Source organism: Aspergillus brunneoviolaceus, assembly GCF_003184695.1.
Source record: "Aspergillus brunneoviolaceus CBS 621.78 unplaced genomic scaffold BO95scaffold_3, whole genome shotgun sequence".
In the NCBI taxonomy this organism is placed as follows: Eukaryota; Fungi; Ascomycota; class Eurotiomycetes; order Eurotiales; family Aspergillaceae; genus Aspergillus; species Aspergillus brunneoviolaceus.
This window is the reverse complement of record NW_020290733.1, coordinates 110,975-138,071: the sequence shown is the minus strand read 5'-3', so window position 1 is coordinate 138,071 and position 27,097 is coordinate 110,975. Positions and strand designations below refer to the sequence as shown.

General features: G+C 53.3%; 8 protein-coding genes across 8 annotated transcripts; 5 read left to right on the top strand and 3 right to left on the bottom strand.

Annotated features, from left to right (window-relative positions):
- The first annotated feature begins 1,954 nt into the window (after positions 1 to 1,954).
- Positions 1,955 to 3,444, top strand: BO95DRAFT_113183 (NAD-dependent epimerase/dehydratase family protein). Its single transcript, XM_025580388.1, has 3 exons — positions 1,955 to 2,131; positions 2,220 to 2,381; positions 2,456 to 3,444. Exons 1-3 carry the CDS (start codon positions 2,080 to 2,082, stop codon positions 3,364 to 3,366), a joined length of 1,125 nt encoding a protein of 374 aa, XP_025447296.1. The 5' UTR covers positions 1,955 to 2,079; the 3' UTR covers positions 3,367 to 3,444.
- A 1,438-nt stretch (positions 3,445 to 4,882) lies between these two features.
- On the bottom strand, positions 4,883 to 8,011 carry BO95DRAFT_351601 (DNA topoisomerase 1; the record flags this gene model as incomplete). The annotated part of the gene is made up of 7 exons (XM_025582089.1): positions 4,883 to 5,017; positions 5,081 to 5,530; positions 5,591 to 5,830; positions 5,883 to 7,100; positions 7,137 to 7,479; positions 7,538 to 7,786; positions 7,953 to 8,011. 7 exons carry the CDS (start codon positions 8,009 to 8,011, stop codon positions 4,883 to 4,885), a joined length of 2,694 nt encoding a protein of 897 aa, XP_025447295.1.
- Positions 8,012 to 9,063: 1,052 nt separating this feature from the next.
- BO95DRAFT_438027 (F1F0 ATP synthase subunit gamma) lies at positions 9,064 to 10,327 on the top strand. The gene is made up of 3 exons (XM_025585410.1): positions 9,064 to 9,171; positions 9,334 to 9,908; positions 9,965 to 10,327. The coding sequence occupies exons 1-3, from the start codon at positions 9,116 to 9,118 to the stop codon at positions 10,093 to 10,095; spliced, it is 762 nt and encodes a 253-aa protein (XP_025447294.1). The 5' UTR covers positions 9,064 to 9,115; the 3' UTR covers positions 10,096 to 10,327.
- Positions 10,328 to 10,833: 506 nt separating this feature from the next.
- Positions 10,834 to 13,879, top strand: BO95DRAFT_510328 (DnaJ domain protein; the record flags this gene model as incomplete). Its single annotated transcript, XM_025591342.1, has 3 exons — positions 10,834 to 11,389; positions 11,590 to 12,900; positions 12,965 to 13,879. Exons 1-3 carry the CDS (start codon positions 11,225 to 11,227, stop codon positions 13,877 to 13,879), a joined length of 2,391 nt encoding a protein of 796 aa, XP_025447293.1. The 5' UTR covers positions 10,834 to 11,224.
- Positions 13,880 to 13,962: 83 nt separating this feature from the next.
- Positions 13,963 to 15,779, bottom strand: BO95DRAFT_438026 (F-box protein). Its single transcript, XM_025585409.1, has one exon. It carries the CDS (start codon positions 15,566 to 15,568, stop codon positions 14,030 to 14,032), a length of 1,539 nt encoding a protein of 512 aa, XP_025447292.1. The 5' UTR covers positions 15,569 to 15,779; the 3' UTR covers positions 13,963 to 14,029.
- Positions 15,780 to 15,981: 202 nt separating this feature from the next.
- Positions 15,982 to 17,754, top strand: BO95DRAFT_438025 (putative disulfide isomerase). Its single transcript, XM_025585408.1, has 3 exons — positions 15,982 to 16,276; positions 16,345 to 16,352; positions 16,445 to 17,754. Exons 1-3 carry the CDS (start codon positions 16,124 to 16,126, stop codon positions 17,670 to 17,672), a joined length of 1,389 nt encoding a protein of 462 aa, XP_025447291.1. The 5' UTR covers positions 15,982 to 16,123; the 3' UTR covers positions 17,673 to 17,754.
- A 47-nt stretch (positions 17,755 to 17,801) lies between these two features.
- Positions 17,802 to 21,836, bottom strand: BO95DRAFT_478245 (putative capsular associated protein). Its single transcript, XM_025590027.1, has 7 exons — positions 21,356 to 21,836; positions 21,223 to 21,281; positions 20,805 to 21,130; positions 20,327 to 20,740; positions 20,122 to 20,268; positions 19,641 to 20,071; positions 17,802 to 19,590 (listed from the first exon to the last, which is right to left on the bottom strand). Exons 1-7 carry the CDS (start codon positions 21,397 to 21,399, stop codon positions 18,015 to 18,017), a joined length of 2,997 nt encoding a protein of 998 aa, XP_025447290.1. The 5' UTR covers positions 21,400 to 21,836; the 3' UTR covers positions 17,802 to 18,014.
- Positions 21,837 to 22,907: 1,071 nt separating this feature from the next.
- On the top strand, positions 22,908 to 26,719 carry BO95DRAFT_438022 (ribosome biosynthesis protein KRE33). Its single transcript, XM_025585407.1, has 4 exons — positions 22,908 to 26,157; positions 26,181 to 26,183; positions 26,230 to 26,232; positions 26,256 to 26,719. The coding sequence occupies exons 1-4, from the start codon at positions 23,162 to 23,164 to the stop codon at positions 26,464 to 26,466; spliced, it is 3,213 nt and encodes a 1,070-aa protein (XP_025447289.1). The 5' UTR covers positions 22,908 to 23,161; the 3' UTR covers positions 26,467 to 26,719.
- Positions 26,720 to 27,097: the final 378 nt, after the last annotated feature.

The following is a 27,097-nucleotide window of genomic DNA, read 5'->3' as shown; positions in this document are numbered from 1 at the left end:
CCGGCGTCAGACTTGCGATATCGCAAATTAATAATCCAGGAGGAATCACGAGCAATTAGTGGTTACCCACCAGCAAGCAGCCTTGACTCGTAGCATCATTTTATGAGACGCAGATCATCGATGCTATTGTTCCCTACGGTTGATCATCTCAGTCTCTCCCAATTTCACAATTGGCGGTTTGCGCGCCCATCGCCGCCTTTTCTTGTTTACCCTGCGTTAAGCATTTAATCTGGGATGCTTGGGTCATCTTGTCTTTTTCTTCCTCTGAGACTTTCCTTTTGAGGGGAGGAATTTGAGCGTGTTGTGGTGGCAAAGCGGGATTGACAATTCAACATCATCATCTTCATGTTTGCTTTGACAACCGATTTTCTTTTCTTTTTCATTTCCTTTTATTTTGCAACGGATACGTACTCGACATCCCACCCCTTCCCTTTCAGGGAATGGGGAGGCAATAAATGGGTTCAGAACCCACTTAGAGGCGGGACTATGATCGGACGGTGTCCCTGACGAACGGACAACGTCCCACAACGCGTGCTTGGCAGGGGACGGATTGATGAATCCATTTGCCTTTCCTTGGTTTGGGGACCTCTCCGAAATGCTCGAGGGACGCTTAAAATTCGCCCACTTTCCTGTACGAGGGCAAAGGAGCGAGTGGGAAGCCCTCGCCGGGGGCGTGTGGTATCCACTGCGCCGGCGAAATTTCTAGACGCAGCGCTAGCGGCGTTCATTCGGTAAAAGAAGCGGTTTGGAATGATGATGTGCTCCCCCTCTTGTTCCATGCGAATCTGCAGTTTGTTATTGGTGGCAGCGACGGCGGCGGCGGCGGAGCCGCTGCTGCTGGTGGTGGTGGTTTGCAGACCTGCAGTACAGTACCTAGAGAAAGGCCTAGGTAGGAAGATAATCTTGCTTGGTAGCACCAAGTTTTTGTTGGGAGGAACAGCCAATACAATAGAGGAGTAGAATGGTTGTTTCCAGTCGCATCACCGGGCCACATCATTCGCATGGATGGAAGTTACACCAGAGGGAGATGGAGAACAGTCTGGAGAAAACAGGCATCGTGATCAGCATTGGAGTGACATGATGCCTCTCTGTCTCTCTATCTCTCACAGGCTGTGCGCGACATAGGGTGAAGGTTTGGGAAGGGGGTTGGTTTGGAATTATGTTGTCTGCCGCATTCTCCAGTATGGTGGTCCGTTCGTATGTCTCAGCTTGGGGACATTGGTGAGGAACTGAGGATGGGGTGGGTGTATACAGATAGAATCCCTGGTGAGGCAAAGCTCCGCATAGTCGGCGGACTGAGTCTACTAGTTAGTAAGTGGCTCAATTAGTCACCAAGACTTTGTTGATGCGCAAAACGATGAGTATACATGATGATCACATCAGAAACCACGAGAGTACTCCGATGTTGAGATAAAATCAAAAGTAAATCTGAAAGCGTTGGTTAATTGATGGAGGGATGGATGGATGACTTGGGAAGGGAGAAGCACCAAGAACAAACAGGCAGGTCGTTAGTCCATCATGATTATTATTATCAACAGGATTAATATTATTCTCATAGTTCGTTGGTCCCTCCCAAAAGAGAAGATGGATGAGTGGATGGATGGATGGATGGATGGATGGATGGATGGCTGCTTTCTCTTCTCCCCTCCCCGTCCGCCTTCTCTTTCTCTCCTCTCCTCTCCTCTCCTCTCCTCTTCCTCCCTCCTTCATCTTTCTCCTCTTCGATCTCCTCCTTTTCTTCCTTCTCTCTTCCCCTCCTTCCCTCCTCACTCTCTCATCCTCCAATTACTGGCATTAATTTCCTTCTTTATCATATATTGAACTATTAACCTCTGCTGCATCTTCCGTGACAGCATTCCTCCCCCCCCTCCTCCTCCTTCAGCTTTTTCCCTCCCTGCGTCTCTTCCGCCCCCTTTTCCTCCCCGCATTCTTCCATTGACTGGTACGCGCTCGGGTGCGGGGTGTGCCTGTCAACAAACTGCCACTTAACACGAGCTAGTTCACTATCTGAACAAAGCTGAAGCTTCTCTTCTGTCTCAACTCCTATCACTAAGCTCGCTTCTTGTCACATTCCTCGTCATGGCGGATGATCAGGCAAAAAAGCCCGCCGTTCTGATCGTGGGTGGTCTTGGTATGCATGCCTCATGATGGTTCCTCTTGATCGTGCAGAAATCAGCTGGGTGTTGTACAATCCGACTTACATGCCATTGCATTTGTAGGGTTCATTGGTCGCCATCTTGCCCTGCATATCCACGAAAACAACCTGGCCTCGGAAGTCCGACTGGTCGACAAAGTCCTCCCTCAGCTTGCCTGGTTGGCCCCTGAGTTTCAAGAAGCTTGCTCGAAAGACAAGTTTGTCCAAGCTGATGCCAGTCGAGAACGTGAGTTGACAAACTCGATCCGACTTGCTTTTGCGCGCATGTCATAGCCTACTGACACTCCGCGTATTTGCTAGAGCACTTTCCCCGGATCTTTGACCGTGCCAACGGCGAACAGTTCGACTATGTGATAAACTGTGGTGGAGAAACCCGACACTCGCAGCCTGATGATGTTTACGAGGTCCGCAGCTATGCCCTCACCGTTGCCCTCGGTCGCGAAGTCGCCCGTCGAGGCATCCGCTCTTTCGTCGAGTGCTCGACTGCACACGTTTACAAAGGTGGCTCGAGTCCGCGCAAGGAGGACGACAAGTTGCAGCCCTGGCACAAGCTCGCTAAGTGGAAGATGAAGGCCAGTGAGGAGCTGCAGAAGATCCCCAACCTTCACTACTGCTTGCTTCGGTTGCCACACGTCTATGGCGAGTATGATTCCGGTTATTTTGCAATGGGTATCTGCCTTGCGCGAGTTCACTTGGAATTGCAGAAGAACTTGGAACTTCTGTACACAAAGGACCTGAAGATCAACACAATCTACATCAAAGATGCAGCAGGTGCGCTCTGGAAAGCAGCAGAATGGAGGGCAAGCGCTCCGACGGATGGGTCGGCCCCCATTGCTTTCAACGTGGTCGACCATGGTGACACTCGCCAAGAGCACATAGCAGATGCTCTGTCGGAGGTGTTCGGCATGAAGGTCGAGTTCCTCGGTTCTTTGGCATCTCAATTCGCTAAGATGAACCTGGACGATGTTGTGGATGATATGAACGAGGAGTGCCTGCAGGGCTGGGCCGACCTGCTTGAAGAGAAGAAAATTCATAGGCCAGGACCGATCAGCCCGTTCTTGGAGCGGGATGTTCTCAGGGACCAGGACATGTCCATCGATGGCACATTGTTTGAAAAGACCACAGGCTGGAAGCCTACTCGTGAGCGCTTCGATGCTGATGCTGTTCGGGCCATGGTTGAAAGCTACAAACGAATGGGCTGGTGGCCTTAAACATATGGGTCGACGCGAATCTCCTTACCGACCACCACTTTCTAAACATGATACGCGCAAGTGTCATCGCGACCGATTCGGACGAACCCATTGCGTGTGCTCTGATACCCCGGCCGTGAATCACTACGGCCTTGCACCAGGTCAGATCAACCTGACTCAACCCGCCAATTTGATAAAAGCACCTAGAGTTTGTTCACCCATTGAATTTCCTTCGCTTCCGGTACGGACACTGTACAACACGGAAATCACGGATCTTGTGCTTTGTAATATTATTATCCCATGCTTGGGACACTCTGGGTTCCTGTTATCGAGCGATTGGTATGTACTACTATATTCTTGACTTTCTTGTCAATTGGTGTTTGGAGTTTCACAAGTCCCCATGTTCTGATCATGACCTGCATCTACACAGCTAGTTTTTATTCTGCCGCGCTGCATCTCGATAGGCTGAGCCTGTTTTGAGAATGTTGATACCTCGTGATTCTACAGTCGTTTTCTGTATTTTACTTCTTTGCTGCACTCCATCTTGGCCATGGATTTCAGCCCCCATTTCCCTCCCACCTTCAGGAGTTGTATTTCTTCATTTATCTCTTGTGATCTCTCCATACTCCTTCGCATCAATGAGGCATGATCAGGACTCAATGATGTTTTTTTGCGCGTCAAAAATGATATTTATCTTTTCGGATAGAAAGGCCAGGTCGGCACGTCGCACGCGGGCGTGGTTCAAATCCATGCGTGATCATTGCGTTGAGCATGCAAATCTCAAGTTCTCGTTTCCTTCTCAATTTAAGTTTATGTAGTTTTATCGAAACCATTGGGGTGGGGGGGGGGGAAGGGCAGGCAGATATCAAGATGAGAGAAAGACCACCATACCAGAAAAAACATTCCTTCCGTCCACCCGTCCATCAACGCTGCTTCTAGACTGTGCACAGAATTAGAACCCGGGCAATTCGAAAATACTCATCGCGTGGTCTGTATGTACATCGATCCCAGGGATCGTCATTGGGATATCCCAAGCTGACATGCGACAAGAAAAGATACGCGAAGCCATCTGACGTATACTGAACAAGGATATTGTTCCTATCCTAATCGTGCCACATAAAAATGTTTATATGAATCTTATAATCTTGTCACTGTATTTGTCTCCCTCCATCCTGCCCGCTCCTTTATAGCGCTTGTTTCCATTCGCTCCCTTTTTTTTTTTTGCTTTTCTCGTGCAATATGAAGTCTTCCTTTCCAAGGTTCTCCATAGAAAGAAGAATAGATAGATGAAATCAGAGGCAGACAAAATAACAAGACGCGAGGCTCCAAGAAATGCAATCAAAAGATGTATTGGGGGCACGGCATGCATTGTTTTCCAATAATTCACGCGTGTCGAGAGGTAAAACAGGAGAGAGGTCAGGGAAGGAGAGAAAAAAGATAAAAAGTATAGATATTTAAGGCAGCATGAAGGAAGTCTTTAACCATAAGAAGTATGTATCCAAGTTTCGAGCGCGATATAACACAAGAAACAACTGAATCAAAATTCCCAGGTCTCGTCAACGGATTTGATGGCCCATTCGAACTTCTCGCGGAGGGCCTTGGAGAAGAACTTCTCGATGGGGACGTCGAACTTCTTACTGAAGACGACGGTAAGACGGGGGTCGATATAGTTCTAGACATAGATAAGTATGAAGGACGGATCAACTGGCAGAGAGGGAAACGGGAAAAAACTCACAATCTTCGAAGTACCCAGGGCAACCTCCTTGTTGTCCTCTTTGTCTTGAGCTTGGAGCTCCATCGTCTCAATGCGCTGCTCGAGCTTCTTGATGGCGGTCTCGAGCTTCTCAACGGTGGGAGCCTTGCCTTCGGCTTCCACCTTGCCAGTCTTGTTCTCCTTGTTGAACCTCTTCTCCATGTCCTTAACGACCTCAAGACGAGAATTCAGCTCGCTTGCCTTCATTTCTTTCTCTCCATCAGCAACGAGCTTCTCGTTGTCCTTCTCGAACTTCTTCTGGATCTTTTGCCGTTGTTCTTCAAGCAGGAAAGCCTGGTGTTCCTTGACCCATTCCATGTCCATATCCTCGTCCATCTCGAAGAACTTGGCGCCTTTCTTCTTCTTCAGCGTGGGCTCAAGGTTGAGCATCTGCTGCTTGAAGCGCCAACGCTGATAGCGAAGACCCTTGATCTGATTTGCCCGAAACACATTAGCTGCAATTCAGATGAGGTGTCTGCAGAGTTTGCTTACGCGTTCGCTCATCTTCTCCATTTGGTTGGCATGGGACGCAGCGACAGTCCGCTTGTGGTTACAGAGAATAGCGACCTTGCGGTTGGCATCGTTGTAGGCCTTCACCTTCTCCGCAATATTACCCGTCGCTTTCATCTCCTTGAGCAACGTAGACATGGTGTGGGAGGCGTTGTAGGTACGGAACACTTTCGCAGTCAAGCCTTGCATGTAAGCAGACAAGTGCTTGTTGAGTGCAGAGGTCTAATGAAGTCAGATCGCGATGATCATGTGAGCTAGGAGCAGTGCAACATACCGTCAATCGATCGAAAATCTCGTCGCCCTCCTTCTTGGGCGCCTTTTTGAAGATTTTGAGGTTCTTGAAAACCTGCGCATCGACTTCGACTTCATCATAGAACCGAATACTATCCTTACCCAGGAAATCGAAGACAACCTTGTTCGGAGGCTTGAGAGTGACATTCTCGTACTTGAGAGAACAACAACCCACGGTTTCAGCCTCGTCTTCACCCTTCTCATTACCTGCACGAAGGGCAAACTGGTCGATGAGGTAGACGGCGGTGGCCTTCTGGCGCTCGACCATTAAAGCATGCTTGAGGTTCTTCTGGTAATCCTTGCGGATTCGGGCGATATGGTGCTTCAATTCACGAGCCTTTTCGAACTTCTTGTAATCACTCTGGCCCTTGACATCGGAATTGGCAGCAAGCATAACGTACTTGTAATTTCCGTTGATGTTCTCTTGCCACATGGCAAGCCATGTGCCTTCTTGGTCGTTCTTCACCTCCTTCCAACTGTGGCCTTCGGGTGGTGGAGGAACAGGGGCGTTTTTCCCGATGTTGATTGTGATCTGCTCCGGCAGAACTCGAGCCTTGACACGGCCGGTCTTGGGATGTTCACCACGACCACGGAACAAGGCCGGCGGTTCGACTCGGAAGTTGCCGACTTTCTGCTTGCGACCGTCCCACATACAGTACATGTAAGGAGCTTCTTGTTCATCTTTCTCGGCTTTTAAGCGCTTCTTCTCGGCAGGAGGCAAGTTCTTCTTCTCGAGGCGCTTCATGTCATAGTATGCGAAAATGGGTTGAAAGTCACACTTGGAGAACTCTTTGATATCAACCTTGTTGCCTTTGGAATCGGTTGCGCCCCCGGTCTTCTTGAGAATGTCCCGGAAATCCATGAAGAAATTCTTCTGGAAAGTGGGGTTTTCAACGTGGTGAGTCGAGTTCAGCATGCTGCCAAAGAAACCGGCGACCTCTTCCGCGTCAGGATGAAGATTGACGGGGATGCCGTCATATTTCAACTTAACATTTTTAGGAAGAGGTTCATAAGGAGGAGGGAAGACCACGCCATTGTGTTCGAGCGTAGTCCACTTGATCGTGCCGTCGCCCTTGGTCGGATCCTCCCACCACTTATACTCCTCCTCCTCGTCGGCGTCCTCAACTTCCTCGCTTTCTTCCTTTTTCACGGGGGTTGCTTTGGGGGTCGCTTTTGCGGTAGAGGCTTTCGTAGGAGTAGCCTTGCCGGCCGCAGCTCCGCGCTTGACGGTAGTGACAGCAGTCTTCTCTGGAGCTCTGGCGTGTTTGGCTGTCTTTTTCACGATACTGGGCTTCGCGTCCTCGGGCTCCTTCTTCACGCCATTGGTTTGCTTCTTAGCCGCTGTTGCCTTGGTGGTCTTCGGAGTAGCCGTGCTGCGGCTGGACTTGGCTTCTTTCTCGCCTTTCACTTGGATCCGTTTCTTCTCAGCAGCGAGCTTCCTCTCGATGGGGACATCCGAGTCTGATTCATCACCGATGGCGGTTTCGGAAGCCTTCGGGAGTTTGCGACCGTTGAGCGCGAGAGGCACATCATCATCCGTCTCAGGGTCCTCGTGCTTAACAGACGTGCGACGACGCTTGCTCTATCGAAAAGTCAGCCGATTGACTAGATTCGTAACCGACGTTGAACATGGAACACTGGGAGTGGCGGAGGTAGGTGTGGCGTACCAAAGGTTGATCCTCCTCGCTGCTTTCCGGCTCAGCATATGACTTGATTTGACCAACACTGTTGCGCGACTTCCTCTTCGAAGCGGCGCCGGCTTGAGCATCTGCATCCGCCATCTCAACATCATTTTCGGATTTCACCGGACCGAACCGAATTGACACTCCAGGGTCAACATGACCGTTTGTCTCTGTCGCACCATTCCATGTCAAGTTAGTGGATATACTGGAGTGATCAATGGAGGGTAGACGTGAAGAAGTAATGATGTTGGGGTGAGGGGTGGGTAGGCGCATTGAGGCGAATGTCACTCAATAGGAAGGGAGAATTGAAGACTGAGTAAAACGGGGAGCGAGAACAGCACGCGAAAGCATGTATGCTAAATTGATGAAACTCACCCGTATGGCGACCATTGGCCTGGACGAGTGGGGTGTCATCGTCCGAGGAGCTCATGTTTGCAAGGCGACGGGGATGATAGAAGCGCTGAGAGCCAGAGGCCCGGTACGAGGCAATCCGGGAAACGGAACTCGAAGGATGTGAGATTATTGAACCGCTGAATTTGGCGAATGGAAGAGGCGCTTGACGGAGGGATGCGATCAATGAAAGCCTGGCCAATGAGAGAGCTACCAGAGGACGAAGCGTCACAGAGGAAGATACATGGACGATGGACGCTAAGGACAAGAGAGGAGCCAAGAGGAAGATTGAGAAGAGAAGAGATAAGAAGAGGGAGAGAAAATCGGATGAAAGGCAGGGGAGGGAAACAATCAATGGAGAATGGGGAAGCTGAAAAGAAGGGGAAGAAAGAGCCAAGAGAGATGACAAGAGGGAAAAAAGACTGAGGCAAGAAAGAGAGAAGAGAGAGAGAGAGAGAAGAGACGAGAGCGAGGCGAGAACCTGGAATGGAATGGAAAACGAGGCCGTCCCGGGTTTGGGGCCTGAGGCGATCGATTACCTACAGTACTAACTAACTAACTATAGACTCATAGAGTCAACTTGCAAGGACTTAACTAAGGCTCACCTCATGATTTCCAAGTTAAACTTTCACGTTTCTCCGGACCGTCCAGCCACTCCCAGCGCGAGAAGCGGCCAGAAAACCACTGGCCTGAGGAACCCAACCCCCACTCAGTTGGAGAACTGGATGACGATTCCATTTCATTTGCGCCGGAGAGAGCTGTGGATGTCTGAGGGATCTTTATTATTGCCTGGGTACTCCGTACAGTCGGTAGATCGGAGTGGCGAAGTCACATGACTGTTTGTAGTGTTTGTGATGTTGATGATGTTGCCGGCACTTGCATTGTAGGTCCCTCCTGCCACCCGAATCATCACACTCACAACACTATCAGCATCTTCCCAATCTGTACTAGCGTGAACTGGAATCCCGTGCTGGCCGGCTGTCGGAAGAACAGAAACAGGAGTCCCAAGTTCAACCACCGACTTCTCATCCGCCAGCCCCAAAAGAGGATTCTCTGACCTCCTCCCCTCCCCACCCCTCCCCCCTCCACAACTTGCTATATTGTTGGTCTTAGATCCGACCGTACGGTTTCTTCCACATTCAAGATGTTCTCCCGTGCTGTTCGTCCGGCCGTTCGCGCTGGTAGTATTGCGGTCTCCCGGTAAGTTCCCTCAGTCCGGGCCATCCACACAACCCACACCCACACTCACAGCCCGTTGCCCATTGTGCATTGCCTTGCCAATGGCTCGCCAATATCAATCGACCTGGAACAATGGAAGAGCTTGAGTTGATGAGATGGTTCAATGGCTGATTTATCCGGAAGCACTGCTCCTCCCAACGCCGCCAACTTCGCGACTCTGCGTGAAATCGAGGGCCGTCTCAAGTCCATCAAGAACATCGAGAAGATCACCAACACCATGAAGGTCATCGCCTCTACCCGTCTTACCCGCGCCCAGAAGGCCATGGAGGAGTCCCGCAGCTACGGTCAGACCTCCAACACCGTTTTCGAGCAGGCTGAGACCAAGCCCCTCGAGGACAAGAAGACTCTGTTCGTCATCGCCAGCTCCGACAAGGGTCTCTGCGGTGGTATCCACTCCGGTCTCAGCAAGGCCACTCGCCGTATGCTCCAGCAGACTCCCAACGCCGACATTGTCGTCCTCGGTGAGAAGGCCAAGGCTCAGCTGTCCCGTACCAACCCCAACGCCATCGTCCTGAGCTTCGCCAACGTCTGCAAGGACGTCCCCACCTTCGCCGATGCTCAGGCCATCGCCGACCAGATCTCTCTGCTCCCCGAGGACTACGCCAGCGTTAAGATCGTCTACAACAAGTTCCTGAACGCTCAGAGCTACGAGCCCGCCACCGTTGAGGCTTTCTCCGAGGAGGCCATCACTCAGTCCCGTGAGTTTGAGCCGTTTCTGCACTCAAGTGAGCTACATGCTGAATGATCTTTACAGCCAACCTCTCTGCCTACGAGACTGATGAGGAGACTCTCACCAACCTCCGCGAGTACGCTCTTGCCAACAGCTTGTTCTGGGCTCTTGCCGAGGGTCACGCCTGCGAGATCTCTGTGAGTCGCTTCTGTTGAACTATCACGCCATGAATCAATGCTAATCAGATACAAGGCCCGTCGCAATGCCATGGAGAACGCTTCCAAGAACGCTGGTGAGATGATCAACAAGTAAGTTCTGCCGTCCCTCGTCGTGGGAACGACGCTAATGCATTGCAGGTTCCAGATTCTGTACAACCGTCAGCGTCAAGCCGCCATTACCAACGAGCTGGTCGAGATTATCACTGGTGCCACCGCCAGTGCGGACATGTAAAAGCTTTTCCGAAACTTTTGTGGGGAGGAGTCACCATGTGTGTAGACTTGCTCATAAATACCTAGATGCTTTCCAGCCTGTAAAATCTATCCTATCGTTTCTTTGTCCAGGGTATTGTTGTGTGAGATGAATGAAGTGAATCAACCATCCTATCCAGAATATGATGCTTTGAAATTATGCGATGCTGTCATTGTATTGATGCTATCAGGGAGAGTATAATACCGAAGCTGTGAATTCACTTCGAGTATCTATTATCTCGTTGACATACACACTGCACGCTGCATCTGTACTGAGTATTAAATATGGTATCGATTCACAATCGAGATAACTGTTCATAGGCATCCTCTGTCCAACTGTCGCAGTTCGCAAGTGTGAATGTGTTCTCAGTCTTATTGACCTTCGGATAGCTATGCCCTCTATGAGTACACTCAGGACCTCCGATTCACTCCTATTACTCCTAGGACACTCTACCTTATAAAAGCAGCCTGCCTGCCTTTCTCCCTCCTCTACCAATCCTCAATTGACCACCTGTCACCCACTGCAGTCTCGATCACCCACCCAATCGATCCATCGAGGTAGTCTACATCAACAAAACAAACGCAAACACTTCTGAGACACAAATCACAACAACCTTCTCAAACACACACCCCTCCATCCCCAGCACCTCGACATCTCCCAATTCCACTGCCTCCTTCACTTCAAGCCTACCCACGCCGACGTTACCTCATTTCATCTTCCCAATCCTTTTCCCAATCCCGCTCCTCCACCACAAGCCCACCAACTTCACCCACCTGCACCTCTCGAATCCCCAAACCGAACCCCAAAAAACCACCACACCAGACAAGAACGCATGCAGCCCGCCCACCACCACCGCCGACACACCCAACGGGCAAAATGACGACCCCAACCTTTTCCTCGTCCACCTTCATCGACTGCTACGCAACCCTCAACATCCAGCCGCACGCCGACCTCAAAGAGATCAACAGCGCCTACAAGCGCCTCGCTCTGAGGTATCACCCGGACAAGACCGAGGGAGGAGATGCCGAGACGTTCCAGAAGGTGAGTGCAGGTGCAGCTGGGCTGGTTTACGCAGATACGCAGATATACCCACACCCACACCCAAACCCAAACAAAACACGCTTTTACTTTACTCGTCTTTCCCCCTCCCCTCTTCTGTATATCAGATTACCCTTGCCTTCCTCTCTTTCACCCCTCATAAAAGCCATTATCGGAAGCTAAACTCACCAATACGTAAACAGATCCTCTACGCCGTCGAAACCCTCCGCGACCCCAACCACCGCGCCATCCACGATGCCGCCCTCGATGAACACCGCTGTCGCAACCTGAAATACACCGCAGACGCGGGGGCCTTCTTTCGTCGCGGCTACCACCGTCACCACCACCACCACCAGCAGTATCGTGCCGATGACCCACATAACCAAAGCCGATACGAGGCCTCTTACCGCCACAGCGTGCACATGGATCCCACGGCGCCGGAGTCCATTGAGATCATGGAGCAGATGCGTCGGGACCGGGAGTATAGCGAGCAGCTGGAGCGGGAGCGAGAGCGGGAGACTCGAGAGGCGGAGAAGGCTGCTGCTGCTGCTGCTGCCGCCGCCGCCGCGGGGTTGTTTCAGGAGGAGCAAGATGGGGATGGGAAGGGGTATGACCCAGGCCGGGTGGTGGATGATGAGTTGAGTTCATGGTCTTCTTCGTCGGAGGAGCCGATGGGGTATTATGATGAAAGTGGGTGTGTGGTGACGAGGAAGAAGGATAAGAAGAAGAAGAAGAAGAAGAAGCAGGCAAGGGGGAGAGGAAATGCTGGTGAGGGGGTGAAGGGGGTGGAGAAAGAGGTGAACGAGGAGGAAGAGGAGGAGGAAACTTGGATTGGGTATTCGGATAAGACGGCTTATTGGTCGGACGAGAAGCAGGCTAAGGAACAGGCTCAGGAGGAGAGGCGCGCCAGGTGGATGGCTAGTCTGTTGGATCCGGATGCGGGCTGGAAGTCTATGAAGTATTCTTGGGGACGGCAGCAGGAGGAGAACAAAGAGGAGTCTGAGAAGGATCTCGAGGAGGAGTATGACGAGGAGTATGACGAGGAGTATGACGAGGAGTATGACGAGGAGTATGAGGGAGAGGAAGGTGAGTATGAAGAGGGGGAGGAGGAGGAGGAGGAGGAAGACGAAGACAAAGACGAAGACGAAGACGAAGAGGAGGAGGAGGAGCAGTCCGACGAAGAGGACAGTGCTGACCTCCTATCAGAGGGTAAATCCGATGGGCAAGAGGAAAGCACCTCCATGAGTAATCTGATTGATCTCGAAGACGACGCCAATGACCACCCAGAGATGCCCACTGTGGCCAGCAAAGGAAGCACCGGGTCTGCCACTGAGCTCGTCCCTGAAGACCACCATCAGTCGGCCGATCTTTTGGACTTGGTGGAAGACAAGAACTCACAGGCTAGTAAAGCGAACAATGATCTGGGAAAATGCAAGAACAAGGTGGATCTGGATGGACAGCCAGGCCGTGCGCAAGGACACAAAGACGCTGGCTGGAAGGAGAACGATGAATGTGTGAGTCTAGCCGGCTTCTCCTGGTTCTAGCAAGTCTTAAGGACCATACTAAGTTTGGAATTAGTATGGAACCCCCGGGGCCGAAGTCTTCCACGAGATGTTCTGCAAAGAGGATATTGGCCCGAAGCGGAAAGAAGTATGCATGTGTGGAAGGGTCGAGGGTATCGCAGACGATGAAGAGGACTGGTTCCGCTATCCTGGGCAGATGCCCTGGGGCATGAGCTTGCCAAACAAATTCTCCAAACGCAGCACCACCGACAACGACGACAACTATGACGATGAAGACACAGAAGAAGAAGAGGACAACTTCGAGGGAGATGCAATCGGCGGTCACGAAGGAGAAGACCCTGAAGACGACTCGACAGTCCACAACTCCAACCACAGCCCATACACCAACCACAACGATCACGATCACACCCAACCCACACCAAAGACCTCAAACACCGCCAATGGCTACATCGACATTCCCTCCGAAACCAACTCCCACTCCGAAACCTACCACTTCTACGATACAAAAGCCGAGCACCCAGCCGCCGCAGAGCAATCCGATTCCGACTTTGTGACCGCAAACGAGGACCCGGCCATGTCGACCGACTCCCTGACCCGGCCCGCCAACATCATCGCAGCACCCCCACACGGCCTCAGCGCCTACCTCACGCCGCTACTCCCCTACTTCGAGTCCAAGCTTAACCGAAGCGACGGCCGCTACACCCCGGACGACATGGTCGTCGAATGCCGCGGGATCATCTTGGAGACCTTCTGCGGGTGGATGGAAGGCGTGCGGCGTACGTTCCGGGATGCGGCGACGCGTGGCTGCAACGACGAGGGTGAATGCCTGCATCTGGGTTACTGGGACAAAGCCTATGGGCAGGCGGAGTGCAAGGTCTGCGGGCAGTGGGAGCCGATCTTTACACTCACCTGCCCCGGTTGCGGGCTGGAGGCGTGCGTGGCGTGCAAGTTTACGGCGCCGGCTACTTGAAATCGTGGTCAGGTGTCTGGTAGCCTGGGATGAAATCTTACCGTGGTGAACATTTAATGGAGCTGAAATGACGAAGAGAGAGAGGGATTTGGCATGTAATTCTTGATATGGACCAGGTTTTTCTTCTACGCGAACTCTTAATCGATCAATCTATCTATCAAATCTGAATACGACCAGCTCACGATTCCCATTCTCACCAACAATGTACCTCTCGTTTCCGTAGATCTTGCCTCGGCCAGTGAGCTCAAATGCCTTATCCTGCATGAGTCTGGTGTGCGAAGTAGGGGTTTGAATGCTCAGAAGCATTCGCATGTCGAACGGCCACCGGATCGACGACATATATAGACAATACCCCACTTGGGCTTTCTCGTCGTACGCTTCCGAGACAATAGCATAGGATGGCTCATTCCATGGAGAGGACCTAAGGGGACCCGTCTGCAAGCTACAGTTGCCGCGGTAAGGGGGCAGGGAGACATCCACCGCTCGTCTCCAAGCAGGGCCATCTCCGACCAAGGGGATTGTAGTCACCCGCACCTCAGTGGTCCAGTCCGCTGGGCCCCTTCGTACCTGCGGCTCTGGACATCGACTTTCGAGTATTTCTATCGAATGATCATCGTCCGTGATATTCAGACACTGCACCCCGGGGAGGCCTCGTTGGCGCACAGAATAGAAGCCCAGCTCTCTGAAGCCGAACCGAGAGACGATCGGGGGCCCTTGGTCCTCGGCCTCCTCGCGCAGCCGACCCGTAGGATCCAGGGAGGGCCGGTACGACGACGGGGCTGAGATGTCCCAGACCGAGAGCGACTCGATCGGGGCATCGTCGTCGGCCGTGTACAGGCTGCGGTTCGGCTGCCAGATGTAGATCGCATAGTGCGTCTTGCTGTGGGTCGAGTAGAACCGGTCTCTCTCACTTAGCGGATGGCCGAGGAACATGATCTTCCACTCGTTGCGGAAGAAGATGCTCCAGGTGCCGGTCGACGGCGACTGGGTCACGTCGAACGAGGAGGCGAAATGCCGATGCACGCCGTCGCTGTCGTTAAGCCAGTGGAAGGCCTTGGGCTCGGCCCATTCCACCACCAGCACCCGCTTCTGCAGGCGGAGGCGCCGGATGACTTTGCCGGTGATGATGAAGGGCACCATGAACCGACGGCTCGTGTCCAGGTCCATGAGCACCAAGCAGGCATGGTCCGCACTCGGATACACCACCACGCCTTCCTCGTAGGACCAGAAGGACTCGGAGAATAGGCAGTCCACGCGCTGTACGAGTTGGCTGGCGTGGGTCTCCCACGGCTGGACTGGGAACCACTCCCGCTCGCCCGTGACGCCAAAGTCGTCACATAATCTATACTTCTCTACGGATTGGGGTTGGCCGCGACGCAAGTGGTCGTATCGAGACGCAATCCCGTCGAAGAGTTTGCGCCAATGATCGTCCTCTGCGGCTGCGGGCGGCGAATCGTCCGTGTCCGTCTCGTGGTCGAGCTCCCGCACCTCTCGAGCTCGAGGGAAGAGCTGTCTCAGCAGCGGGATGAGGTACAGAGGACTACTGAAAGCCTGATTCCATAGTTTGCAGACCCGACGACAAGTGATGATGTCTTTAGGCGTAAGCTGATTGAAGACCATCCAGAAGATCTCGCGGGGTAGAGCTGTCAGAGTTGTCGTGGTGCCCTCGTACTCCATATCTGCAGACATGGTTTGACGGGCACTTGCGGGGTTACGAGATGTCGTGTGATCATGGAAACACGGAGATGTGAAGGTTATGGTAATGAGACAATGATTGAGCTACGCTCAAATAAGGTCGACGACATTTAGCTAGCCATGGAAGCGTCATGCAAGGGTGCAAGAGCGGGGAAAAGTGCATTTGAGCCTGCAGGGCAAATTGTTTGTTGGTGGTTGGTTTGGGTGGTGTTTACTTCGGAAATCCAGAGACTCGCCAGAATGAATGCGGGATGACAGTAGTGTCCAGCTCACCGCCTGCTTTATCAAGCAATCTATCTGACAGTTCTGCCCGTCAACCCTTCCCAGATTCAGAGGCGGTGGAAGACACTCCCTGTGTATACATACATGGAAAATCAACCAATTAATCCAAGTCAGTGTCACATGCCAAGAGCTTCAGGACACCTTGCTTCAATCTTTCTTCTCCTTCCCCACGTTGACTGTCGTCTAGAAAATGCACTACATCTCCTAGACTGCTGAACTTGTATCATTCATCTAGTCTGGTAGTCAAGACAACCGCACATCCTCACAATGCTCCCGCCCAGCTCAGCTGTTTTCCTCGCCGCGTCGCTGCTGGCGGCTTTGCCCGTCCAAGCCGATGGACTCTACACCAAGAAATCCCCTGTGCTGCAGGTGACGTCCAAGAACTACGACCAACTCATTGCCCACTCGAACCACACATCAGTAAGCTTCCATTGTGAACCTCACTTCCCAGATTACTCCCGAAACTAACACATCTCCCACCCTCACAGATTGTAGAGTAAGCCAATCCTCCTCCTCTTCATACTTCCCCTCCCAACCCACCACCATCACCACCACAATTCGCCTTTCTAAACCCCCTCAACCCTCCAGGTTCTACGCCCCCTGGTGCGGCCACTGCCAAAACCTCAAGCCGGCCTACGAGAAAGCGGCCAAGAACCTCGACGGCCTGGCCAAGGTGGCCGCCATCAACTGCGACGAGGACGCCAACAAGCCCATCTGCGGCCAGATGGGGGTGCGCGGCTTCCCGACGCTGAAGATCGTGACCCCCGGCAAGAAGCCCGGCAAGCCGCGCGTGGAGGACTACCAGGGGGCGCGCACCGCCAAGGCCATCGTCGAGGCCGTCGTCGACCGCATCCCGAACCACGTGCGCCGGCTGACCGACAAGGATCTCGATAGCTGGCTCGCTTCGACCTCGGGTGCGGCAACCCCCAAAGCGATCCTCTTCACGGAAAAGGGCACCACCAGTGCGTTGATCCGCGCGCTGGCCATTGACTTCCTGGGCGCGATCCAGGTCGCCCAGGTGCGGAGCAAGGAGACGGCGGCCGTGGAGCGATTCGGGGTCACGGCGTTCCCCACGCTCGTGCTGGTGCCGGCGGGTGGCAGCGAGCAGGATGCCATGGTCTACGACGGGGAGCTGAAGAAGGCGCCGCTCGTCGAGTTCCTGAGCCAGGTCGCGGCGCCGAACCCCGATCCTGCGCCCGTCTCGGCTCCCAAGAAGAAGAAGGAGGCGCAGAAGAAACAACAAGAAGAGGAGGCCCAGCCCGACGACGAAGCCACAATGGCACAGGAGTCGTCGGCGGCCCCTGCGGCTCCTGTTCCCGCGCCTCAGGTTGAACTCCTGATGACCCCGGAGGCCCTTGCCGCCGCTTGCCTGGCGCCCAAGTCCGGCACTTGTGTGTTGGCCCTTCTTCCTGAGGAACAAGAGCCACAACAACCGGACGAGAAGGAGAGCTCGGCGGCGGCGGCGCAAGTCGCTCTGGCCAGTTTGTCCGAGGTGGCGCACAAGCACGCGCTGCACAAGAGTAAGCTGTTCCCTCTGTACGGTGTCCCGGCCACCAACAGCGCGGTTAAGTCCCTGCGCGCGGCGCTGGAGCTGTCCGAACAGGACCTGGAGATTGTGGCCGTCAACGGTCGGAGGGGGTGGTGGAGAAACTACGATCCCGCCGAAGCTGATTACAGCGTCGAGCGCGTCGACGCGTGGGTGGATGCCATCCGGCTTGGGGAGGGGTCCAAGCAGAAGTTGCCCGAGGGTGTCATCGTGGTGGAGGAGGCCCAGGAAGAAGAGAAGCCCGTGGTCGCCGAACATGACGAGTTGTGAGATTAATCAGGGATATCCTCAATGTATGTGTGTATTCACCTCAGTAGCGTTACCAATGGTGTTTTAATTAGGTAGGAAACATGTTTTACAAGTTATCGCAAGCGTATGAGAAACGAGTCAAAAAATTCACACCTCAATAAGAAGTCCTCAGAAGAAGTAAATTAGAATATATTCCAGTCGAAGAGATAAATCAAACAGCAATCAACACAAAGTTTACAATAGATAGTATAGTCATTACACATGTCCGTCGCCTCCTCTTCCCCCCCATACTGCATCATTATCATCAAAATAGGTAGATGAGAGATAGCTCATGAACCTCACTCACTGGACCCATACCTATAATTATAGCTTGTAGCCCAGTTCCTCTCGTCGATCGTCCGTCAGGCGCCCCCATTCTAACAGGAGCCTGAAGAAGTAGACTTCCATATCTTCCTTCCGCAGTACCTGCGCCGCCCACTTCCGGCCTTCCTCTGCGATCCATTGACCCTCGATATCGTGGGGCTTGAGGAGCGCTCTCTTCTCAGGAGTGGAGGAATGGTCGCTAAATTCGACGCCCGAGAAATATGCCAGGGTACTCCACAAGCCGTGGAGGCGGACATCTACGGGCACAAAGTGTAGCCAAGGGGTGATGCGCGTTTCGAACCATTGGCGGAACAGCCCCGTCTTAAAGGGGAGGCTGTGGCTCTGCATGAAAGGAAGGAAGCGGCCGCTGAAGCCGGCGCCGTCGGCGTCGAAGAGATACCGGTTCTGCCAGTGAGCTTGAAAGTCCACTCGCCCCGCCAGTCCGAATTCGGCAGTCTGGTCCTCACAGTCTTGGTGCCTGCAGCGGACAATCGGGTCGAGAATTTGTACAGCTGTGTCGAGGTGAAGGGAGGAAGACGGAGAGGTGCCAGGGAGGATCTGGTAGCGGTACGAGTCGGTGGTGTTGTCCGCTGTGGGCAGGAAAACGGAGACGTGGTTGTGCGTGTTGTTATTGATTAGGTGGGTGAGGCGTTGTCGCGGCATGCCTTTCCATTCGCCTGAATGGCTGATACCTTCAGAGGTACTGCCGATCCAGAACAAGGTGTTCGACTTGTCAGTATAGTTTGCATCCGGGTAGTCTGTCGACGGTTTGTATTCGATCTTGTCGACGTAATTCCACGGACTTGGGAAAATGATGTCGCCAAATCCGGCAATCGCGCTCTGGCTGAAGACTGGAATAAGTTCTTGGGAGACCTTGAAAGAGGCTGGTGACATGAAGAAGCCGTGAAGATGGGCCAGGTCCGGCTGGTGGCAGATATCAGTCGCCAGGGCCCAGTCAGATGGGAACTCGCCCAGGGAGTGTGGCCGAATACAACTGATGCAGAGATGGCGGCGGTCCCATATGCGTTGAGAGCGTGCCTTAGAAGATGGAGGACAAGTCGCGCTCACGTAACGGTCGAAGATATTCTTAAATGAACTGTCAACGAACATAGTGTCGTGCGTTTGATCAGCCGGCTCGATCGGCAGCCATTGGTCGCTACGGCCGGTTGACCATTCATTTTGTATGCGTTCGTCTTGTAGCACGAGATGTGAAAGGGCTTGGTCTTTGAGGGCGCTCATTGCCTCCCAGGGTACAGCCACCCGGGGCTCATCGTTCAGATTGAAAGCCAGATCCATGTCTGGCAGGTGTTCGGCGAATTTCTCGATCATCTTGGCGGCACTAATGACCATCCAAGCATGGGTAGGCTTGATGCCCTCTTGAACTCTGGCCGTGCCATTCCGAATGCTGATAGCGCCGATTTCATTGTATGGGTTTGTGGCTAGTTTTTGCGTCATATCTCGGATTGCTGCCGGGGATACCGAGCGGAACGGAAGCAGGTTGTTGTGGATCTCATCGAAATCATCGATGACAAGGGAGGATTTATTCATGGCGAATTCGTACCATTTGTCGAAGTTCCTAGTTCAACGTCAGTTGAGGCATGCACCAACGAGTAGGATTGAACCTACGGTGGCGGATGTTGGTTATATTGTAGGCGGTACTGCGCGACAGCATCGGCCAAAGTTTGACTGCTATTGGCCCTGTGAAGCCATCTGTCATGGTGCTGCCTGCCCTCATAAATAAGCAGATCAATGGGATGCAGATGGGCGACACTGCCTTGCTGAGTCACGAAGATGAAGCCAATCCCTGCCATTACGGTCAAGGCAACGCGCAAGGTGATATTAAACCGATAAAGAAACTGTGGTTCCTCTTCCGAGACCGTTCGCGCGTATAGAAACGATAACCCCCCGAGGTAGTTCAAGAGTAGAGCGGCGAAAGCACGAGGAGCAGTGACGAGTGGGAATGGCTGATGTCCATCGAAAAGGGTTGCAGTCCAGGTATAATACAAGGAGACAAAGCCAGCCAAGACTGAGAGCCCGACAACACCATAGTGAGGGATCTGACTGAGTTAGCAAGTCCGTATTGCGCGGCCCGATGCGACAAACTCACTAGCTGAGATGCTGAGACTATGACGCAAGCCACCAGCGCACCCTGGCCTATAGCACTTCGCAGGAAATGAGGGTTGACAAAATCATCGCTGCCATGAGACCTGACAGTAATGCAGGCTATAATAGCACCCCAGAATGCAGCCACACCCTTGAATTCCGATATGGTCAGATTCCTATATCCACAGACAGGGATATGAATGACTCACGAGTAAACTGAATCCCCAGGACACTAAGGTCTGTTTCCTCCTGCCGTCACGAGGTCGCGCACCTTCATTAGACAGCTCCGCAGCACCGATCAAAATCATAGAGTCGAAGATGGCGCTCAAAACTCTCAAAGTGTGTAGGCGCGGATACTGGCCTGAAACAGTGGCGCAGATATACGTCGATTCGCGCCCTTGATCGAATGCCATCGCCAGATATCCGCTTACCAACAGGCTAGCCGCTGACGCGACATATCTTAGTTGACTGCGGAAGACGAAGTAATGAATGCGACTGGCGATAGTCGCTACCATGCGAAGTTGCGCATTTTGTGGGCCGTCGGGAGCGGTCCATTTCGTAGATGATCGGCCCCGTTGGTTGCGCCAGTAATCATAAATAGCAATGAAGAAGGGTATCGCATACTAGGATCAGAGCATTGATGTTAGTCCTGACATCTGCCTCTGTTCTGTATGCTGGCGCACCTACCGCGTAGCCATCCGGCGCGCATTCGATGTTTGCAGTTATCTGTCGATATAGACCAACGCGGGCACAGCCAAGCACAGAAACCAGGCCGATTTTGAACCATCGGGCCAGGTTGCGCGTTTTTGAAGGAGTGATACTGCTACTGCTGCTCTCCAGGCTAATAGGCGACGAAGGTTCGTCGATTGCTTGTTCGCGCTCTGTCAAAGGTATGACGCTGTACTTGTGCACCGAGGATGACGGAATTGGGATTCGGTTGATGAAGCGACTTAGTATCAGAAGGGAGAATGCAGCGATGAAACATGTTATCACTGCGGTGTTGAGGGGATGATCTGAGGCAAGTGTTAGCGAGCCGGGCTGTGGCTGCGATGCGCCCCGAGACGTCCAACTATAGGCATTTCTCTATTCAATGGACATGACTGACCGAAAGCAAAAGTAGTGTTGTAAGACGTTGCGAGAAATGTGCAGCTGAGCAGAAAGATTCTATTGTACGTTGATTAGCACGCACAAGACCCAGGAAGGAAAATCGATGGGAGGGCGAGAAGTACTGAACTCACCCCACAGAGGCCTTGAGCCCCGTCTCAGCGGAGAAGTGTACCATTCCGAATCAGACAATCATGAGTCTGCAAGTCGCATAGCCATTCTTACATGGACCGGTGGTTCATTTCATGCAGCACATATAAATCATGATTTGGATTGGAACCACGCGAAAGACAAGTTAGGTTCGACAAGCGGAGGGGAGGGGAGGGGGGAAGGGGACTTAGGAAAAGAGAACGCGTGGAGGGAAAAGTGACGAGGGGACGAGACCCAGTGTGGCCAAGAGGTTTCGGGCTTGGGTGTTTCGGAGACGGAGAAGAACAAGAAAAGAGGAGAATGGCTGGGGCAATCCCGCACGGGTACGAAGTGGAGACGTCAACACTTTCTGGAGGGGATTTTTGTCTTTTCTTTTTTTCTAGGAGTTCTCGGGTATGTCTCCTTCCAATTTGCAATCCTGGGGGGAATAGGAGAGAGACCAAGGGGGGTGAAGGAGGGGGAAAGAGAGGGGGAAAGAATTGAAGGAGGAAGAGGCCGAGAAGAAGGAATCAAGAAGACTAAGAGCAAGGGGAAAAGCGACAAGAAGAGAGACTACTGATGCCAAGCATGGTCTCGAAGCTTGGGGGTTGCGTCAAGCAAGCAGCAAAAGAAGTCAGTAGACTCGTAGAACGAAGCGCAACTTGGAAGAGATTGAAAGTTGTTCTGGCCCATGGATCCGAGGGTTGCAGTGCTTGCTGTAATTTAGCCTTTAGTCGTGTATGGAGTAGTCTCTTTTTCACGCACGTCAGCACCGGGACTGGTATGTAACCATGTCAGTTCAACTTCCGTCTGTCTCCTATCATGATTTCGTTCATTCTAGCGCCAGGGTCCAGCCCATTCACCACTCCTACTGATCGGCGTAATCCCAAGACAAGTCCACGCGTCTGGCAATGCCAGTCCAGCTGCCACTATCCCCAAGCGGGAATCTGCTCCTGTGATCATCTTCAACTTCATCGATCGACTCACTGCCATCAATACATATATGACATGGTTGCAATCTTGCTTGATGCGCCTCTCCTGGTTTACACATGTACTCATACTATCAATCGATGGCTGATCTGGATTGGGAAGCACGGGCCCTAAAATAGCAACGGGTCAATTTCCCCTGCAGCTCCACCACCACCCAGTACTGGGGCTGAATGTCTAGATGATATCTTCCTGGACTGTCACAGAATCGATAGTGATTGCCTCAACATGCAGTCTCCCTGTGCAATGTTCCCAATTGACTCTTCAACAATGAGTAATTGACACTGCCATCATGGGATGTATTGACCTGTGTGACCTGTTTGAGGGGCAGCAGCCTTGCCAAGTATCACGTGAAGTCCCGTTCCCGCAGAGCCTGAGTGTAGAGTCAACCATACCACTTTGGGACTAGTCGTACTCAGGCACCGTGCAAGGCACGTGCCAGCAGGGCGGTATCACTTTCAGTAGGCGGTAACTACTGACAGTTGCGGCCCGGTCGCCGATAACTTTTTTTTTTCTTTGCGCCGAACCCGCCCGTTGCCATTGATTGCTGTTACAGCAAGAGAGTGTGATCTCAAATCCTCCCAACATCTGACCACCTGTCTCCTCTCCCTTATCGAGGACCTGGTCTGTGTCTTGCTCAGTCAGCAGTTGCGCGCTGTTCCGTTCGGTTCTCACAGACACACACAACTTCCGGCGCAGTCTGTGGTTTCCGCCGCTGTCTTGACGAATTTTCCTCGGCCGGGTGGAAAGCATTCGACTCGGAACTCAATTGAACCTACCGCGATAAGGGTCAAAACGGTCCTCAAAGAGACCGCAGCACCACAATGCCTCGCAAGGCTATCGACTCGCGCATTCCGGCGCTTATTCGGAATGGCGTGCAAGAGAAGAAGAGAAGTTTCTTCGTCGTGGTCGGCGACCGCGCCAAGGACGTCATCGTTAACCTGCACTATATCATGTCTAGCGTCGATGTCAAGCAGAACAAATCCGTTCTGTGGGCTTACAAGAAGGATCTCTTGGGCTTCACCAGTCACCGCAAGAAGCGCGAAGCTAAAATCAAGAAGGAAGTGAAGCGTGGTATCAGAGAGCCAAATCAGGAGGACCCGTTCGAGCTGTTCATCACTCTGAACCAGATCCGTTATGTCTACTACAAGGAAACCGAGAAGATTCTCGGTAACACCTACGGCATGTGCATTCTCCAAGACTTCGAAGCTATGACGCCCAATTTGCTCGCTCGTACGGTCGAAACGGTGGAGGGAGGTGGTATCGTTCTGCTGTTGCTGAAGGGAATGAGCAGCCTGAAGCAACTCTACACCTTGTCGATGGACATCCACTCACGGTACCGGACCGAGGCGCATGACGATGTGGTGGCTCGTTTCAACGAGCGTTTCATCCTTTCCCTGGGCAGCTGCGATTCCTGTCTCGTTCTGGACGACGAAATGAACGTTCTGCCCATCTCTGGAGGCAAGAATGTCAAGCCCCTGCCACCCCCGGAGTCGATCGACGAGAACAGCACGGGTACCAAGAAGGAGTTGAAGGAGATCAAGGAAAGCTTGGAAGAGTCTCAGTTGGTCGGACCTCTGGTCAAGTTGGCTCGCACTGTGGACCAGGCCAAGGCGCTTCTTACCTTCGTGGATGCGATCGCCGAGAAGACCCTCCGCAGCACTGTGACTTTGACTGCCGGCAGAGGTCGCGGTAAGTCTGCCGCGCTCGGTGTTGCCATTGCTGCCGCCGTGGCCCACGGATACAGTAACATCTTCATCACATCGCCTAGCCCAGAAAACTTGAAGACGCTTTTCGAGTTCGTGTTCAAGGGATTCGATGCGCTCGGCTACATGGACCATGTCGATTACACCATCCTGCAGTCGACGAATCCCGATTTCAACAAGGCTATTGTCCGAGTCAACATCCACCGTCAGCACCGCCAGACTATCCAGTACATCCAGCCCCAGGATGCTCATGTTTTGGGCCAAGCCGAACTGCTGGTGATTGATGAAGCCGCTGCCATTCCCCTGCCTTTGGTCCGCAAGCTGATGGGCCCTTATCTGGTTTTCATGGCTTCCACAATCAACGGTTATGAAGGAACTGGTCGGTCTCTTTCCTTGAAGCTGATTCAGCAGCTTCGTGAGCAGTCAAGAGGAGGACTAAAGGCCAATGGCGAGGAGGACATCGACGTCGCTGATCGGGCGACCGGCAAAGCGGCCAAGAACGCCGACAAGGGCTTGGGTGGTCGTTCGCTCCGGGAGATCACCCTGTCTGAACCCATTCGTTATGCTCCTGGCGACTCGGTGGAGAAGTGGCTCAACAAGGTCTTGTGTCTTGACGCAACCTTGCCCAAGTCCCGGATGAACACCCAGGGCTGCCCCCACCCATCGCAGTGCCAACTGCTCCAAGTCAACCGTGATACCCTGTTCTCCTTCCACCCTGTTTCCGAGAAGTTCCTGCAGCAGATGATGGCCCTTTACGTGGCCAGCCACTACAAGAATACCCCTAATGATCTCCAGCTCATGAGTGACGCCCCCGCACACCAGCTATTTGTCCTTGTCCCGCCCATCGATGAGGAGGCCACCAAGCTTCCCGAGCCCCTTGTTGTGATCCAGGTTGCGCTGGAAGGTCGGATCAGCAGACAGAGCGTGCTCAACAGCTTGAGCCGCGGCCAGCGCGCCGGAGGAGACCTGATCCCTTGGCTGGTCAGTCAACAATACCAGGATGAAGACTTCGCCGGTCTCTCCGGTGCCCGAGTGGTCCGCATCGCCACCAACCCCGAATACCTCAACATGGGTTACGGCTCCCGCGCGTTGGAGCTGCTCACCGATTTCTACGAGGGCAAGTTCACCAGTCTGTCGGAGGATGCCGTTGACGCACCGGAGGAGATGGTTCGTGTGACGGACGAGGAACTGGCCAACGCCACCCTCCTGGACGACAACATCCAGGTGCGGGACATTCACAAGATGCCACCCCTGTTCGGCAAGCTTTCCGAGCGCCGCCCGGACGCGCTGGACTACCTCGGCGTCAGCTTCGGCCTGACGCCCTCGCTACACAAATTCTGGAAGCGGTCCTCCTTCTCCCCGGTCTATCTCCGGCAGACCCCCAACGACCTGACCGGCGAGCACTCGTGTGTGATGCTGCGCACGCTGGCCACGGGCCCCAACGACGCCAGCTGGCTGGGCGCTTTCTCGCGGGATTTCCACAAGCGGTTCAACTCGCTCCTGTCGTACCAGTTCCGCGAATTCCCCTCGGTGCTGTCGCTCAGCATCTGCGAGTCCGCCAACGCGGGCGCCAAACTCGACACCTCCTTCTCCCCCGTGGCCCTGACCAAGTCCGACCTGGACCGCGCCTTCTCCCCCTTCGACCTCAAGCGTCTCGACAGCTACGCCAACAACCTCCTCGACTACCACGTCATCCTGGACATGGTCCCCACGATCGCCGAGTACTACTTCTCCGGCCGCCTCAGCGGCAAGGTCAGCCTCTCAGGCGTCCAGCAGTCGATCCTCCTGGCCATCGGCCTGCAGCGCAAGAACCTCGAGGCCCTGGAGAAGGAGATCAGCCTCCCCTCCTCCCAGCTGCTGGCCATGTTCCTCAAGATCATCCGCAAGATGTCCACGCACTTCCGCTCCGTCATCGAGGGCGCCGTCGCCGAGACCATGCCCGCCCAGCAGCAGGCCGCCATCGCCGCGCAGGAGGTCACCGAGGCCCACGACGAGGTGATGGAGGACCGCTTCAAGCCCCTGGAGACCGCCCTCGACGACGAGCTCCGCGAGGGTGGCCAGCAGATCGACGAGGAGCTGCGCGAGAAGCAGCGAGCTCTGATCGATGCCCCTCCATTAGCCCACGCCCATGTTCCGTTCTCCCCCTCCCCACCCTTTCCTCCCCATCAACACCCACAACCTCGGAATGAACAATAACTGATCTCACAGCCTCCAGATACGAGATCAACAACGGTAGCACCGCCTGGGACGAGGCCGAGAAGCAGATCCGCACCGGCGGCGCCTCCACCGTCAGCGTCAAGTCCGCCAAGCAGACCAAGCGCAAGAAGGGCGAATCCGCCCGCGAGATCTACGACCAGGAGATCGACTCCAAGCGACAGAAGATCATCAAGAAGGGGACGGAGGGACGCAAGAAGAAGCACTAAAGCAGCGTCGAGTATTTTTTTTATAATGAAAAAGCGCGTGGGTGGGAAAGAAAAAAGCCTTGGGCCATATTTTACGCATATCTCATATCCTATATCATCATCTTCTTATTATGTTCTTTGCTTGGGTCTGCGGGATAGCTGTATTTTTTCCCCGTCTCTCTGGTGTAGCTTTTCGCTTCCCAAGCCGCGGCTGTGCTGTGCTGTTCAAGACATGGGTTTTTTATGTGTTTTGTTTGGTTCGGTTTGCATCTTTGCTAACATAGAGAGGCTCTTTGTACATACGACGCAGGAAGACTCGAATATATCCTAGTACTGAATCGCGTTGCTTCCTATTCAGGAAGGTGGACATGTATCCGACCCGAGTCCCGTCTCGGAAACGAAAGTAGGGGTAAATATTGCCGGATGCGCACATATATACAGGAAATGAAAAACACGTCCCCTAATCTGTAGCCTCCCTTCAAACCACCCGTCCGAAAGACTTGAGTTGGTCCAGCCAAAAAGAAAACGAACGAGCGTCGTGATGTCTCCATCAGTGAAAAATAAAAAAGAAGCATCTTCCCCCCTCCCATGGAAAACGGCTTCGCCTATCTCGTTTACCATATTGATCAAAACGAATGGAACCCCACCCCTG